Below are 16997 nucleotides of genomic sequence, written 5' to 3' on the forward strand. Positions count from 1 at the left end.
AAAAAAAATCACCAACTGTTGATTAGGAATAAATAATTCTCTAAAAATTCGGAAAAATGCATAAGGAATTTAAGGTTTGACCTAATTTAAGTCCGAAAATCAAGCTCTTAGTATTCCGCCAAAAGCTTGGAGGATGCGTTGCAGGACTTCTTTTAATAGAAAAGTCTTTATAAGCTTTTCCCATTGCTAAACTTTTTCCGAATTACCTTATAAAAGATGCAACGCTGTAGAGCTTTGCATCAAAAAAGCTTCTTCTGAAAAAGAGAGGACGAGCTGCAACCCTTGAAGGATAAATCAGGGAGACCCCTTGTGCGGGCAATGGAATGGGCTTTTCGGAGTCAACAATAAAATTTTCAGTCAGCTTTGAGACGCAGCAGCCACAGCAGCAACAGCAGCAGCAGCATTTGCTGCAAGTTTATGAGCGGTCAGTTCATTAAAAACAGCAGGAATAGAGAATTTTCCCAATAGGATGCGGAGTCGCACGGAACTGGTGACAACCACTTTCGAGGAGAGCGACGAGGATGACTTTAGTCCGGACGATGATTCTGACTCCGAAGAGGACTGGCGGCCCACCAAAAAGCGGCCCTCGAAGCCATCAGGCTCTGATGGCGGCAGGAAGCGGAAATCGGCGGCGGCAGCCAATGCCTCGAAGGCCAAACGCCGCATGGCCAAGGTGAGCGACGAAGAGTCCGACGAAGAGGATGACCTAGAAACGGATCCCAGCGACGATGACTTTGACTATCCCTCGGCCAGTACATCAAAGAGGCCACAAAGTCTGCCCCCCAAAAAGCAGTTTGTTAAACTAAATCAGTTGGATTTGCTGGTTAAGAAGGCGGATCTCTTGGAGAACGACTGGCTGAAGAACAATCGGTTATGCCTATGGCGCAAGGATGAGCAGACTAATCTACTCCAGAAATATCTGAGGGTCAAGTCGGCTTCAGAGGAGGAGGAACTGCTGTTCACCTCCAGTTCAGTGGTAAGTTAGTTAAGATGATGAATATCAATAAGTAACCCTTTATTCATCCTTCCAGTACTCCAGCTGGGATGATCAGCAGACGAGCGACTTCATAGAGGTCAAAGTGAACTGCTTGGATCCCAACAATAGAAGGATTAAACTCCACGACTTAGAGGCTGTTAAGAAAATCTCCGAGGAACTGCGAACGGAGAGGGACAAGCACTCCGCATCAGACAAAGAAGACGCTTCTGAGGCGGAAGAGGAAAAGCCAGATGATGCTGATCCTTAAACCACTATTAACTATACACAGAACTAACATTTTCTTTAGTACTTAAAACTAGTTGGCCAAGTTAGCGTTAAACACGAATTTCCTTATAACAACAAGACAACTTTAAATTTAATTTAGTAAATTAAAGGAGCCAGAAACAACCGGAAAATCAAAAAAGAAAACTCAAAATATCAATTTAAAACTTTGGTGTTTCAATTTCTAATACATTTATACAACGCTTATATGCATTTTATGCAAATACCGCCTATATGCAACACATTATTGGCTATTTTCATAGTTTATTTTGATGGAAACATCGTATATATCCAAAAAAATTTCTAACAGCTTTTGCATATGGGCGTTATGTACTTTACAAAGTTATATAAATCGGTTTTACAGGAAGAGACTACAAATTTCGATTCGAGGGCGGCTATCGACGTCGCTCTCCCTTCACGGTTTTCCGCTTTTCCTTCTTCTCCTCCCTCAGTTGCTTTTGCTTTTCGCGATCTTCTTTATCTTTTTGCTTTTTGGCGGCACTGTCTATCCTGGCCTGCTCTCGCTTTTCCTTGGCCAATGCTTGCACATCCGATTTGTTGGTGTTCTTGGCCAAAATTCCGCTTTCATCTTCGCTTTCCTCCTGGGAATCGTCTTCGTCCTCGTTCGCAACAGCAGTCTGTAAAAGGTAAAAAGCTTTGATTATTATAACTAATCACTTTTAGATGATATTTTAATAGTTTATAAGTGCTTTGATGAGGAGCTTAAATGGCCTAAATCGAGTTGATAAGACTGTCTTCAGCAAAATCAATGAATAGTGCTTAATTCTAATAAGAATAAGTAATAAGAATTAATGAACCGGCACTCACATCAGCGGAATGCTGTGAAATCCAGATAGATTGGGATTTTTAAGATAACCTAAGAATACTAGGAATGCAGCTTGACTTTACTTTCTCGTGAAAATACACATTTAGCTGTAAATATTTACATAAATAGGCAGTTAACTCACTTTTAGGGAATTACGAAGCTATTAAATAAATTTATTTATATCTATAATGCTGAGGTGGCACTAATTTTTTGTATAAGTGAGAAACTGCGAAATAACCTTGAGAGCAGCAAACCGGATATAATGTAATTTTGGGTTACTAACAGACATAATAAGTACATTTTTGAGATAATCTGTGGCTTTGATCAATAAAGTTTAATATTAAACTAAACTACAGAAGCCATATGGGCCATGACTGTGACGAATTAGCCTTAAAATCATCGAAATCCAAACCGGATATAATTCGATTTTAAAACAAAAATAACCTGAGAGTATTGAGCCAAAATTTGCTGCTTGATGCGGCGTTCCTCCTCCGTGTATTCCTTGTTGGCGGCGGGTTGCAGCTTCTGTTGCTCCAGCAACTTGGCCAACTGGGCACTTACATCGATGTCCAAACCTTTTTTCGGCGGATCATCGGCGCTGGGATGGCTTTGCAGCCATTTCTGGAGAATTGTGGCCACCAGTTCGTCGATATTGGCGGACTGAAAAGGGGATTTAGGTTTAAAAGTGGGTTTTCTTTCATTTAGTTAAACTTACCCCTGTTTCGCTAAGAATTCCCTCGAGAGCTTCGGTTTTCTCTTCTGTCGTCTCGTCGCCTTCCAAAATTCCAATGATATACGAGCCGAAGACGTTCTCGTCCGTATTCAATTTTCGCAGCTGGTCATTAAGCCAGGTCTGGAACTCCTCGCTGGCACTCATGGCTACTTAGTATTTAGTTTAAATATCATATATGGAGGGCTTTAACTTGATTTTAAGAGGCAGTGACAAATCAGCCGCAAAAGGCAACCAAAAATTGTGGAGCATGTGGGGCAGTGTTGGTAAGCGTTTGTAGGAAATCAGCTGTCTCAGAAGAGCTGCCAATTGGTGGAAAAATAAATTCTTTATAAATTTACATAAATTAACAAATTATAACAGTAATTTATTAAATATAATAAACAGTATTCGATAATCTTCATTACTGGGTATAATCAACATTCAGCTATGATTACTATTAGCTCATTTTTATAAATTATTTATGATATTACTTATCTTAAAATAACTCTTAACTTAATTCAGTTAATTAATAATGATTTCTTAGTATTTTTATCAACACATTTAATTTTTTTTTAATTCAAACTAAAAATTTTCTTAAATTTACTGCTGGCAATACTGTAACCTGAACACCACTGTTAAGCATATGTTAACCAACTGTTAATTATCAGCAAAACAGCTGTTTACCTAGTGCTGGTAAATACCGCGTAGTCGTTTGCCGACCTTAAAAAATCTTTACGCTTTTTTATAACAAAAAACGAAATTTTAACTATTGTGTTGTTAAAAACTTTGTGAGATTTATTAACCACGTTAACAGGCCAAACAATTTTTAATTTCTATGATAACAAAGTTCTGTGACTAAACTAAAAATCTACAGATGTAGTATTTAAAATTATAAACAAATTGTTTGTTTCTTGTGACTGAAATATTTTTACGGTTTTGTGCGTAGCTGTATATGTGTGTGTTTTTACTTTTGTGCTGGTATTAGTGCTTTTCGTTCGTTTTTCTGATAACTCGCATAGCATACAAAAACAAGAACAAATTACAGCAACAACAGCGTCACACGTCTGCGACACCTGCGTCGCTGTCGCCAAAGTTATTGTTATTGTTGTTGTTGTTTTCACTCTTGTTGCTTTTGGCTGTCGTCGCCTTCGGCTTTTGTTTATTTGTTGCTGGGCGTCTCGTAAACAAAAAAAAATACAGCAACAACAAAAAGAGAAGAAGGAAAGCACATACACATCCAAACACACACGTGTGTGTGTGCCGTTGGCAACAAGTGGAATATATACAAACAAATTTCATACTCATCTCTGTGTTTCGGTGTGTGAGTTTGTGCGTGAGAGAGTGATTACAAGACGTCGAAGAAATCCCTTAAACAAATTGGAAATTAGAAACTCATGAAGGCAAAAATTGCACTTTGAATTGGATTTCGTTTGAGGTGAGTTTTGATGTGGGTTTTGAAAAATATTTAACCGTTGTAAAAGGTTTTGTATTGAAAGTTTGAATTGGAAAATAAGACTTACTTTGCTGACTTACTTATAAATTATAATAATAATAATTGCTATGAATTTCTGCTGCTTCTTTAAAAACCTAACATTATTGTCTCTATGATTTTTGTATGAATTTCAGGTTTACATATATATAATCTTGTTAAACCTTAAAATATATATTTAAAACTTTAACAAACATTTTTAAATATTCATTTAAAAGCTAAGACACTGGTTTAAAGTTAAAAAAAATAATAATCATTTTTGCATCAGAAAATATATCTTCAGTTATAATCAAAGGTTAAACAAAGGTTAGTTAGACATAATAAAAAGGTGAAACCAATTTTTAAGAAGTCAATTTTTGGACTTTTTTTCTTCTTGTGGAAAAAACTTTCATGAATTTTCAGTTCTTAAATATGTGTTAAAATGTGTAAAACCAAAAACCATATTTCAATTTAAAATTCTTAAGGAATCATAAGCTTTAAAATATGAATATTAGAATATAAATTCAGTTCCAGTACCCTTTCATTTAAAAAAATTTCAACGTCAAATAACTTATTTTTAAATACTAATTCTCTAAAATGCCATACTTAATTCTCTTAATATCCAAATATTCTTAAAAAAATAGTAAAAAGCAAGAACATATTTCAATATATTTTTATAGAATATAAGGTATTAAGATCACATTTTGAGTGTTTATAAAAAACACCTTTAATCTTCCCCCAACTCCCTTCATTTGGTTCTGCCACAGTGCCAGCATCTTGCCACCCACAAACACCCCCTGCCGCACTTCGCTTATCGACTTGTGGTCTCAACTCGAGTTGTGTTGACGGTTTTTTTAATGGGCCACAACGTTGCAGGGTTTGTTTATGAGCTTGTAAATGTGAGTGTTTTACACTTTCCAATCTGTGTGTGCATATTCATGTGTGTCAGTGTGTATGCATAATAAAGGCCATTAAAATTAAGTAATTGACGCAAGCAGCGAGCAGACGACACCAGTTAAGGTGGAAAGGAGAAAGGGGTGAGAAGAGAGAGCGGAGGTATTAACTGATTCAGCGGCAGTGGAAAGGTAAAAACCGGAAAATGAAAACTAAAAAACGAAAAACATGGCAAAAACGAAGAATATATTCCTTGCTAAAATTTTTACTCACTCGAAGTTTCTTTCTCTGTCTCACCTTACACGACTCTTTCTCTCTCGCTCACACACTGCAGAATTCGTCATTAAACTGGAGACCCATTTAAATTTCAGCGAGCTCATAAAATTCACACGTTTCATTGCTTAAGCTTTTGAAATCAAGCACAGTGGGATCATAAAAGTGATTTTCTGATAAAAATAAAAATAATGTACAAAACTGTGATTGCAATAAAATGGATAAAATATATCTATAAAATATAATCATTAACATTTTCAACACAAATAAAAGTAAAATAAAAAATATTAAAGTTTTTAAAATGTTTTCATAATTTCTATTATTTAAAAAGATTTTTTTCTTGCATAAATAAAAAGAAAGTCGAAATCTATATCATAATTAAACTTTATTATTGGTCAGATTTTCCATCAAGGTGCTTTCTTCGACTATTTTCGACCATTGCTTAAATATCTAAATAATAATTTTTTTTTCTCATAAAAACATATTTTATATTTTTGAATAAATATTAACAGAGCTTGCCCCACTGTGCGTATTCATCATCCTAGTGCCATGATTTTTAACAGCTCCTTGCGACTGGCATTTGTTAGTGAGCGGGCACGCCCTCGCCCATAAAGATTTTCTTGGCCATTTTTTATGGTGGCTTTGCTTGATGGGCTGCTTGCCGCTGCAGCAGGCCAGAATCTGGAATCCTAATTGTGGGAAAGGAGCAAATTGATTTCCATATCATAAACTCAGGCTTGCGGCCAGGCCATCAAATGGAAAACGCAACAAGTCAAAGGCAGAAATAAAACAATTTCCCGGGGTATATTTCGCCCTTTCCTCTCCTTCAAGGAGAAGAGCACTTCACATAACAAAATCAATTCAACGACGTAGAGTGGGTGGGCTTTTCCCGAGGATGCCACGGGGCGCTTATCCTGCAAAGTACTTTCCATTCTTGTGGCTCATGGAATTTTCCTGGACCACCAACGGCGAAAAGCGAGAGCTAATTCCGGCTGTGATGGGGGTGGTGATGGGTGCTTTGTGGGATATGTGGCTGAGATCTCTATAATGCCATTCCCGCTGATTCCATGTTAGGTGACTGGAAACATATGCTCACTTCTTGTTTTTCCAATTTGGAATTTTCTATATTGACTTTTGATTAGAGTGAGATGGAGGGGAAAAGTGGGAAAATTATTATTTAGAGATTGTATTATAATTTTTCTAGTAAGTCCTTAATATGTAATATAGTAAACTTCTAACAAAAGCCTCTTTCTACCTCCTAAAATATTCCATTTTATTGCCAGAAAACCCTTAGCAAAAGGTTCTGCCTAAGTAGCTCCCTAGCTGGGTTTTTCCGAAACTCAAGCTCAAACCATTTCCCCTTTTCCATCCCCATTGGAGGACATCGCCTGGCACTTGGTAATGTGATTGAAAAGGCTTCTTCGGTTGGCTGCCAGTAGGATACCATGGGGCACCATGGGCGGTTGATGGATTCATTCACTGTGCTCGTATCCACTTAACTATTTCGATGGATTGGGGCATGTTACTCTTCTTGTTGTTGCTACTGCCACTGACATTTTCATTTTGCTACAGTTGGCTACAGTTTTCCCGCTGTCGCTTTTTCTTGTGCTGTATCATTGCCATGTCGTTGACAAATTGTCTAGAAATGGGTAAGAGATGGGGATGGGATCTAAGATCTGGGATCCTGGTAACTGAAAGTTGGGCTGAAATGTGTGTCAATAAAAATGTGTGTTAAAAATACAGTTAAGGCAAGTAGGGTCATGGTGATATGGTATAGTATATCACCCAACCCAATACCCAATTCCAATCCCTAAGAACGACTCCTGTTGCTTCCAAACACATCTCAGGCGGGTGGTCCATGAGTTTCTCCACCTTCCGCCTCATCTAGAAGCTGGCAAACAATTTTCAATTAAGCACACAATCACGATAAATAAATCTCATTGTGCAAAAAGCCAGTTTCATCTACACGAGCTTAGCTTAACGTGGCTTTTCTTTCGATGTACAGCAATTTTCTGCGGTTTTTCATGCCATTACCAGAGTGGGGTTGCTGGGTGGTTTGATTTTCCGTGGGTGAGGCAGCCAACGCGCTGACTGCAATAAAACTCCACCCAGGTAGCGACTTCATTGCAATCTTCTCAAGCTTTTCCTCCAGCATTTGGCTAACACGCTTTTGCTTCTACATCTGCCCGCTGGCAAATGCTCTTCGCCCAATCGGGTTACTTAGTTGGTATGGCTGGACTACCTTACCCATGAATCTTATTATTAACTACCAGGTTATGGTGTGAACTCGCATAGATTAATTATTAATTGCCAAGTGTTTGCCCAAAGGCTTTGCTTTTAAATATAGTCGTAGATATAGCTTATTAAAATCAAGAAATGAACGCACTTTGATTAGCCAAACTTAACAAAGGCAATCACTGGTAAGCTTAATTACAAGGCAAGGTACCATTAATTGTATATGAATTAAATTAAAATACTTTTACTTGTTGGTTATTTAAGTTATAAAAACCATATTAAGTGCATTTCCCAATTCGCATTGTTTTGGCCAACTTCCTGTCCTTGTTTATGTTTCATTTCCCAGCCATAAATTCTGCGGTTAAAGAGCCAAGCCAAGCCAAGTATGGGAAGGAAATCGAGAGGGGTTAGAGAGGTAGTGAGCAATATGTTTTTATAATGTTGATATATGTCTTAAGATCGCAATTTACGGCTTACACGACAAATATTCATCCAAGTTAAATATTTCAAATGCCATTTGCTGTGGGTGGTCAAAAATTAAGAGCTTATATACAGGAAAATAAAAATAAAAATAAAAATAAAAATGCCAGCAAATTCAATCAAGCGAAATTTAACAAGATTTCCGTGAAGCGGCAACTGCTGAGCTGCTGCTGCTGCTGTTGCTTCTCCTTCTCCTTCCCATCTTGCCCCACGTCTAATGGATAGATGCTGCTCATCCCAAGGGGCACAAATTAAGCAAAACTTTATACGACGGCCACCCCCTCCAGATCCTCATAGTGCCTTCCTTTCCCCCTCGTATCAAAATAAGCCAGCCGAAAGCCCGAAAAAACTTGATTTTTTCGCAGGAGAACATTTCTTATAAAGTAAATAATAAATCAGCGGCGAGACGAGATATATATACATATATAAAAGATGTGCTTATGTATTAGCAGAGATTCACACACATGCTTATGGGGATTCTGAAGCTGAAAAGAATCTCCTAAAACCTACCCATAGAAGATTTAGTGGCTTGGTCTTCTGGCTTTCGTTGCTTAGGTAGCTCAAAAGGAAGTAAACAGGATTTGAGCTTTACCAGGAATCTTTTATATATATATATATATATAGATATTGTTGTTTTTGTTATGTCTTTAACCTTTTGGACATTAGGTAAAAAAAAATAGTTTGATTTCGCTTTCTGGCTCTCCGTTTTCTTCCCTTCGGTATTTACTTAAGGAAATTCGATATATTTAAATATGTTTATGATTTTCAGAGGTCTTTTTGGCTTTTCTGCTGCTCTTGGGGTTCTCTTAGTAAATTCTCTGAATTTTAATAAATGATAAGACTCGTGTAATTTGAAGACATTGTACATAATTTTGATGGGGCTATGTGTGAGAAAATTTTAGAAGATTGGTTTGTTTTTATTTATGAGAGTCACTTGATGCCCTCACTTCGCAGAATTTGATTGGCACTTTAAGTGGCTTTTTATAAGAGTTTTAATTTATTTAAGAACCTAAAAGTGGCTTTTAAAAGGTTTAAAAAATAGATTTTATTAGCAAATTAAACAGTTAAAAGATTAACAACTGCATTTTTAAACCATATTTAATCTGAAATCCATCTTCTTCTTTTTGAATTCGTAATTAAATTCCATAAATACTAAAAAACAGAAACCAATTTCCATAGGGAAATTCCATATTCCACATTTTCGATTAATTATTCATGAAAATGCACTTTCGACTCGGTTTTTATGGGCATTTCCTATTTACACTTATCGTGCGTTGTTTTCGGTATTCATTTGCCTAGGCTTTACCCTGCTTTTCCTTGCTTTTCCATGCATTTCCATGCTTTTCTGCACAAGTGAGCAATTATTTGTGCAACATAATTAAAATTTTATTAATTCATAAACAAATGCGCAGAGAGCGTACGAAGAGGCAGGACTCCAAACATTGCAGTTGCTGCCTTTCAGCACTTCATCAACGCCAAATGTCGTTGTTGTTGTTGTTGGTTCTGTGTTGTGCTGCTGCTGCTGCTGCTGCTGCATCATTCATAAAAAATGCCATAAATGCAGACACAGCAACAACACGTAACACGTAGAGTAGCCAGCTCACCTCTTCAGGTGCGAATCTCTACTCCCCTTGCCACTTTTCTTCTCCTTTTTGCCAACGGCCTCGTCACCTTGTCAATTTTACATGTAGAGCACGTGTCGCAGCTCGTGTTGCAGTTGCTGTTGCTGGTGTTGTTGGTGTTGCTTGTGGCAATGGGAATTTCTTCCTCAACTCTAATTAAAGAGCTCTTCAGCAGACCTCCTTGAACCTGCAACAGCAACATCAACTGCAATATGAAAACTTTTAATTTGATACGCCAAAAAAAAAAAAGCGAAACTCCAGGAAAAATAAAAGCTGAAAAAATATCTTTTTTCTATCTTTCACGGTTGCAACACCTGTCGAACTGTTGCCATCAGCATAAAATAGAATCCAAATAATATATATATATATATATATATATATATATATATCTGTATAAAATGATAAATATAAAGCTCGCAGCGAGAGCAGACACAGAGCAAACCCAGAAAAAAAAGCGAACACGGCAAATACGAAGTTGAAGAAATGCATACAGCCAGCTTAATATTAAACAAATAGCACGAACAAAATATTAACAAAATGTATAACTCTTGAAAATAGGTGAGAGAGAAATAAAAATAAAAAACAAATCGAAACAAAGCCATGTGTGCTGAAACTTAGACAAATACGAATTTAAACAAATAGAAAATATTTCAATATTTGCCAAAGGCCAAATGGAAAGTTCTAACAGCTCGAATTTGAAACGCGTGTCGTTAACAATCGTTAAAGTAAATAAAACAAAATAAAAACAAATTTAACATTTAACATTTAAACTTAAATAAATAGAGAGGTTTTTAAATGGGTTGGTAAGAATTTTATTTTATTTTTAACTCAAATTTTAAGCTGATTATTTGTTTCGATTTTAATAGCAAATTCTTCTGTGTGTTTTGCTTAATTTTTAAATCAAATATAAAATATTTATATACTATACTATTAACAAAACTTTAATTAAGTTAAGTACTTGTTAAATGTTATATAAATTAGGGAAATTGTTTATTATTTTCCTCTTAAGTTTAAGGAACAAGAAAATGCAAATAAAAACCATTTTCAAAAATGCCTTAAACTTACCTTTACCTTACTTTTTACTTACTTTTTTTACTTCTAAAATTTCATTTTTTCCTTGTATTTAACATATTTTTTAAAGTTCTTTTAATATATAGTTTGCCAAATAATATATTTAGCTTAATATCATCACTTTTTGTATAATCTTTTAGTGACTTTTATTAAATTTTTGATTCAAACTTCGTTTTTGTTATAAAGTTCTTAGAATTTCATAACCACAACTTTTCTTCAGAGACTTAACAACATTTTAAGACTACCAGCTTTTCTTTCCCTAAAAAATCAAACTGGAGTATATAGATTTATAAGCTATATATATAAAGACCGTGAAGAAGTCCGTTCAATGTTTTCCGCAAACAAATCCAAGGCAAAGGCCCTGGCAAACAAACAATCAAAAAAATAGAAATACAATCATTTTCGCATGAAGTTTGGCCAAAACGCCTTCATGTGTTTGGGTTACCAACTTTGGATTTTGATTTTTTGTTTTTTGGTCTAGCTTGGCTAAAAGAAGGGGTGGAGGTGGTGAGTAGAGGGGGCATCCTCTGCACACTGGAAATTTATGGCGTCACGTTGGCAACTACTGGTTTTGATTTTTATTTTTAGAGTTTTGCCTCTAACAATTTGCGGCTTCTCCACGGGCTTTATAATTGCTTTTTTTTCTTTCCTAAATTCACTTTTTTGCCTGTTTTTTTTTAACTTGATTTAACTCAGGTAAGAGTAAGCTTAAAATCAGTTTAAACTTTGGGCTGAGACTAACAGAAGTTTGAGGATCATTCGGGCTGACTTGGGTGGTCACCAAGTGTCAAATGTTTTTCTTAATTTTTTTCCCCATTTTAAGAGTCATTTTGTTTCTAATTGTTAGCCACATTAACGAAAAAGAAGCTGAAAAAAGCCAACGTAGACATCAAGAAAATGGCAGTTTTAAAGTTTTCAAAAGAGTCAGCAATTTAAGCAGCTCTCCGGCTGTTTGGCAATGCTTCTGGTTGGCCATTAGGTGTGTGCATAAAATTATCAACAACATTAGGAGAGACCCTTAAAGAAAAAACCACACAAAATCTACAATTGTCATGCATAATTACGGCTCGGAAAAATCCAAAAGAAAACCTCAAGTGCTCAGAAAAAAAAAAACAAAAGAAAAAGAGTTAACGGCAGAAGCTTTAGAAGGGTTTTTTCCGCCGGCAGAATCTTGAAGAACTTGGCTTGGCAACTTCTTCTAGAACTTTGGAGCTAGAAAATGGCCAAAACCAAAAAAAAAAACAGCTTATAATGATGTCATTGGCAAGGGCAGTTAGCTCCATTTTCAGTTCAGCTTTTGGCAGCGTTTTTTATTCATTCATTAAAAAAATTATAAACTAAGGTAGATGTGAGAGATCGGAGTCTGAGACATAAAATTAGTTCTTAGGTATATATTTTTGGTTTTTGTGGTGCAACTTTAAGTTTATAATAGAGAGAATTTAACTTACAAGTTAGTGTTGTAAAAGTAGGTAAATTTTTTTGATTTTTTAAACAATTTTTGTCATTATAACCTCAAATTATTTGAATATTCATTACGATTTTTGTCATCAGAACTTTAAATTAAAGGGATTTTCAAAGTTTTTATTCTACCTAATCCTTTTTTTTTCTAAACTAAAAAAGTTTAACTTTAAATTTTCGTTCTCTTTTTTTATAGATTTGCTTAAAATGTTTTAACTTTCAAGGTGAGTTTTATTAATGTTATTCAATCAAAAATTGATTTCTTGGAAAATCTAAAAAAATCTATTTATTTATAATCAAATTAAACAAAAACTAAGTTTTAATATAATGATTAAGAGAAAGAGCGCCAACTTCAAAGTGTCAAGCCTAATGATAATTATAATAAAATTCAATATAACTTCTGTATATTTGTTTAGAGATAGACGAAGAATGTCTTATTTGGACAATTTTAGGCCATTAAATGCAATTTAATAAAACAAAACTGACACAAAATCCGAAAAATTGCCATAAAAAGTAGCTAAATAGCTGCAATATACACACATACAATATCTGTATATATATATATATAAGCTTATTCATACATATATATATACAAACATACGTAGTAGTCGGTAGTCCCATAGCTATCTATATGTGTGTTTGTGTAGGAACAGCAGCTCTCTATGGCTGCTATTGAAATTGAAGGCGACAACGTCGTAGACGACGTTCCGCAACGAGCTTTTCCATCTCTTTATTTTTTACTTTGTTTATTTTTGTGCTTAATTTTGTTTTTGTTGCGCTTTTGCCCCGGCTACAAAGCTACAACGGAGAGTCCGCAATCTACTCTCTTCGTAACAGTTGGTCTCTTTTTGTGGTCTCTTTTTTGTTTTTGTGGTGAGCCCCAAACACAACATGTGTTTCGTCATCAAAATGTTGTGTTTGTTGTGATATTTTAACATGTCTTTAGGGAAAATAAGAACACTTTTTAAAAACAATTGTTAGGATGCAAAATAGCGGAGAAATAGGAAAACCCCTTTTAAGCTAAGACAGTGCATAAAATAAAAGTGAGAAATTAAAAAATGCCTTTTTAAAAAGATAATTTTACTTACTTTGTTTTCTTTAGCATTTTGTGCTTTTGTTTTTCGTCAAGCCGCCATTAAAAAACAAAGTTACTTTTGCTTTTGTTTTTGTATTTATTTGTGTTTTTGCTTTTTGTGTGTGTGGTGGGGAGCTCAAGCGAAAATGCCGGCAGTTGGGAGAGCCAAAAGAGCGCCAAAGAGAGCTGTCAACCCAACCAGTTGTACCGTTCTAGTGAGGCTGCCCCAAAACGTAAGAGTAAGCAGGCCAGCAATAGTGGAGTATGAACGTCTCCCATTTTGACACTTGACACAAGGCAAAGAGAGCGATAAGAGAGAGCCAAGCACGTCACACAGCTGGTGGATACGCGTATCCGTGAGATACATTTCAGTTCGAGTTTGTATTTCGTTTGGTGAGGTTCACTTCACTGTTCGCTGCAGTTCGTTTTTGACCACTATCGACGTGTCTCTCTCACTCGCTCTCTCTCACACTCAACCTCTCTCGCGGTTATAGCCCTGTCTCTCTACGTCGTGCGTGTCTGTTTCGACTTTATTTACCTTTTATCTCACGTTTCACAAAGAATAAAGATCAACTGAAAGTTTTAGTCGTAGCAAAAAAGTGCGTAGAAAACGTAGAAAACGCATCAAAACGAAGAAGAAAAGTTGGCACAGCCCAAAAAGCAAGAAGGCAAAAAGCAAAGCAAAGTGCGCGTGTGTGTTTACGTGTGCGTGCGTGTATGTGAGTGCGTGTCTCTACCGTCGCTCCCTTTGCAAAAAAAGAAAAACAAATTAACAAAGTATCTTTCAGATACACGACAATTAAACAATACAACAATATCTGAAATTTCAAACAGCTTAGGTTTTCCTTTTTTTGAATGAACAATTAGGTTTTGAAAGAAATTTTCCTCGTTTCGTTGCGGAATTTTTGTGTGGCGTTCCACATTTCCAAACGTTTCTCTCTCTTTCGCGCTCGTTGGCTCTCATTTACTGTTTTATTCTCTCTTGTGTTGCTTTGCCGCTTTCGGGTTTCATAATTTTGTCGCTTTTAGCTTTATTTTTATTTATATTTTGTTTCGTTTCCACTGCGTTTCGCTCAGTGTGATTTTTAATTGCCCACTTTTTGGAAAATTCAAAATACAAAATTCGAAAAGCACACACACATCCGCAATATTAATAGTCTTACATTCCTTTACAGTTTCTCTGACAAAATACTATATGATTTCCCCAAGATCTTGGTGTATATATATTTTGTGCAAAACAAATACAAATAAAAACCATAAATAAAATCAAGCTAGCCTTGGCAAAATCATTGAAAAAATATATTTAACAAAATATCCATAAAAAAGAGATAAAAAAAAAACCAAAATCGATTTAAAAATATATATTTATACACACAACGGTTTCACTTTGCGAGTTGTATACAAAAAGTAATAATAAAAAATAAAATACAAAAAAAAATAAATAAAACAAAACCGATTTACAGTTAAGCACGCAAATTGATCATTTGTTTGGCCATAGAAGGGCCTTTGAAAAACCTCTAAAAATATAAAATACAAATAATACACAAGAAAGTGCAAATCAATGTGCAAAATCAAATTATATATTCAATAATTATCACATCCGATAATACATATATAATGCCGCCTAACAAACTAAGCAAACATGGATTAACGCATTTATTGTAGATTTACTATCTATGGGATACTGAAGTCAACGAGAAAGGTTTTAATTCAACTTTTTTCCAACCTAAATCAGTGACTAAAAGGTATTGTCTAGTTTTTAGTTTATAGTTAAGATTAATATTGGGAAATTAAAAAGTTCCAAAATGTTGAAAAATTGAAATCAAAGAAAGATAAAATCAAACCAAAGGAAGTCTTCCAATTTAGAGTACGTTCCGCCGAAGCAAGAAGACAGGAAGTATCTTCAGACTTTCCTTTTGATGAAATGAAATCAAAACCACAAAAAAACTCTTTTCAAATGACATTCAATCCAAGCCATTCTTATACTCCTCGCTGACTCATCAGCAGCTATCATTTCCCTTGATTGGTCATACATTTCCCATTCAGGTTTCCCAACATTTCGTCATGATTTCCTTTTGCAAGAGAACTTATCAGAGAACTCCAGTTCGATGGCTGTTAGAAATAATAATAATCTTTGAGCACAGACGTGTAGATGTATAGAGAAGTGCAGGCAAACACAAAGTCAGTTGTTCGAGGCCTATTACATAAGAAAACGTGAGTAGCCGCTGTCGCTGCCGCTGCCGCTGCCTCTGTCTCTGTCTCTGCCTCGGTTCAGTTAGAATTCTTTTGCTAATACACGAGCAAACATTGTAAACTGGCTCGGTGTTTGTCATTCATTCTCAGTCGCAGCGAGATCTTGCGGCGGCAAACAAACCCCAAAAAAAAAAACCTAACCCAAACCCAAACCCAAGAAACTGAAACCCATAAGAAATCATATCAGCATTGAGCTGAGAAAATCGTAAAGGTTTCTTTTGGCTGGCTCTCTTAGCGCTGCGTATCTCATAGATACATTTTTGTCAAGCAAAAAAAAAGAGCGTGTTGCTTATTTTTTTTTATCAACAGCGCTAAAAGCGTTGAGTTTTGCATATGATATTGAAAAATATTTATTTTGAGAACACTTTATTTATACCGTCAATGAAAACGCTCAGCTATTTTTACTAATCACTCTCTTACGCTGGCTAAGAGCGAGCTCTTAGAACATTTTGCGACGTATTTTGGTTTGATTTAATTAGTTTATTGTTGCTAGACTTGATGTTTTTTAGACGGTTTTTTTTTTTTCGTCGTGTTGAGCTATTAACTGGCTGTCGGCAATTTGGAGTTCTTTGGACAGGTTAAACCAGTTTTCCTGTTTGGCGGTTCTACACAAAAAACAAATTACAAAAAAAGAAGGCAGAAAAAACAGCAAACACCTCAAACATGCCACATTATTTCATAGTTTTTGCCTCGTTTGTTCTGCGAGTTTTGGCTTTTTTTTTTAGTCGTCCCTCAAACCTAATCTTTGCCGCTCATAATTTAATAAAAAAATGAGGAAGAAACTAACAAAATGCTGCGCTTTGGCTTATCGCCAATGTCCCCCTCCCCACCGAAGAAAAAAGAACCAAACACTAACGCACACACTCGCTGGCTGGCAGTAAAGCGGCGGCGATTAGATAATGGCATTTTAAATGATGTCTCTACTGTACAGTAGAGTCGCGAAACACACACGAACAGTGACCAAGCGACAATGGAAATGGACTTTGTTTTGAAAACTCAAAACGGCTGATAAGACAGGCCCAGTCTATGGAGAGAGACGGAGAGTTTTTCGTTAGAGAAATTGAGAATTACGGTTGGCGAGGGTAAAATATACAAAAAATTAAAAGATTTCATTGGACTATTAGACAGGGGAATAGATTCTAAGCTGGCAAATGCAATCTTAATTGCTTTCAAATTGATTCTAATAAGTTTGGGGGTCTAGAAAATTATGATCAGCTTTTATATTTGTGGGCAAACTAGGGAGATTAGAGAGAGGTTTATAGAGAATCCGAATGGGTTTAAGGTTAATTTTCTTCAAATATGTTGAGATTTCTAACATTTCCTTTAAGTTAGATAACTTTTTCAAGGGATTTATCTAAAAAGTTTACAAAAT

At 35.6% G+C, this 16997-nt stretch overlaps 3 protein-coding genes across 3 annotated transcripts in view; 2 read left to right on the forward strand and 1 right to left on the reverse strand.

Annotated features, from left to right (window-relative positions):
- Positions 1 to 133: 133 nt before the first annotated feature.
- Positions 134 to 1425, forward strand: LOC108111208 (transcriptional regulator ATRX homolog). Its single transcript, XM_017220605.2, has 2 exons — positions 134 to 976; positions 1032 to 1425. Exons 1-2 carry the CDS (start codon positions 470 to 472, stop codon positions 1242 to 1244), a joined length of 720 nt encoding a protein of 239 aa, XP_017076094.1. The 5' UTR covers positions 134 to 469; the 3' UTR covers positions 1245 to 1425.
- Positions 1415 to 3076, reverse strand: LOC108111209 (coiled-coil domain-containing protein 43). Its single transcript, XM_017220606.2, has 3 exons — positions 2800 to 3076; positions 2529 to 2744; positions 1415 to 1896 (listed from the first exon to the last, which is right to left on the reverse strand). Exons 1-3 carry the CDS (start codon positions 2959 to 2961, stop codon positions 1654 to 1656), a joined length of 621 nt encoding a protein of 206 aa, XP_017076095.1. The 5' UTR covers positions 2962 to 3076; the 3' UTR covers positions 1415 to 1653.
- Positions 3077 to 14547: 11471 nt separating this feature from the next.
- LOC108110641 (AT-rich interactive domain-containing protein 1B) overlaps positions 14548 to 16997 on the forward strand; it is a 75448-nt gene continuing 72998 nt past the window's right edge. Inside the window, 1 exon segment of the mRNA XM_017219740.2 lies at positions 14548 to 15117. The gene's annotated coding sequence lies outside the window, so the exon portion shown is untranslated.

Source organism: Drosophila eugracilis, unplaced genomic scaffold, assembly GCF_018153835.1.
Source record: "Drosophila eugracilis isolate 14026-0451.02 unplaced genomic scaffold, ASM1815383v1 contig_353, whole genome shotgun sequence".
NCBI lineage: Eukaryota > Metazoa > Arthropoda > Insecta > Diptera > Drosophilidae > Drosophila > Drosophila eugracilis.

Excerpts from the sequence above, each read along its gene's own strand:
- LOC108111208 (XM_017220605.2), top strand. The coding sequence starts at position 470 with ATGCGGAGTCGCACGGAACTGGTGACAACCACTTTCGAGGAGAGCGAC. Across the intron at positions 977-1,031 it reads TGTTCACCTCCAGTTCAGTG|TACTCCAGCTGGGATGATCA; the intron begins GTAAGTTAGTTA and ends TCATCCTTCCAG.
- LOC108111209 (XM_017220606.2), bottom strand. The coding sequence starts at position 2,961 with ATGAGTGCCAGCGAGGAGTTCCAGACCTGGCTTAATGACCAGCTGCGA. Across the intron at positions 2,745-2,799 it reads GAATTCTTAGCGAAACAGGG|TCCGCCAATATCGACGAACT; the intron begins GTAAGTTTAACT and ends TCCCCTTTTCAG. Across the intron at positions 1,897-2,528 it reads TTTTGGCTCAATACTCTCAG|ACTGCTGTTGCGAACGAGGA; the intron begins GTTATTTTTGTT and ends TACCTTTTACAG.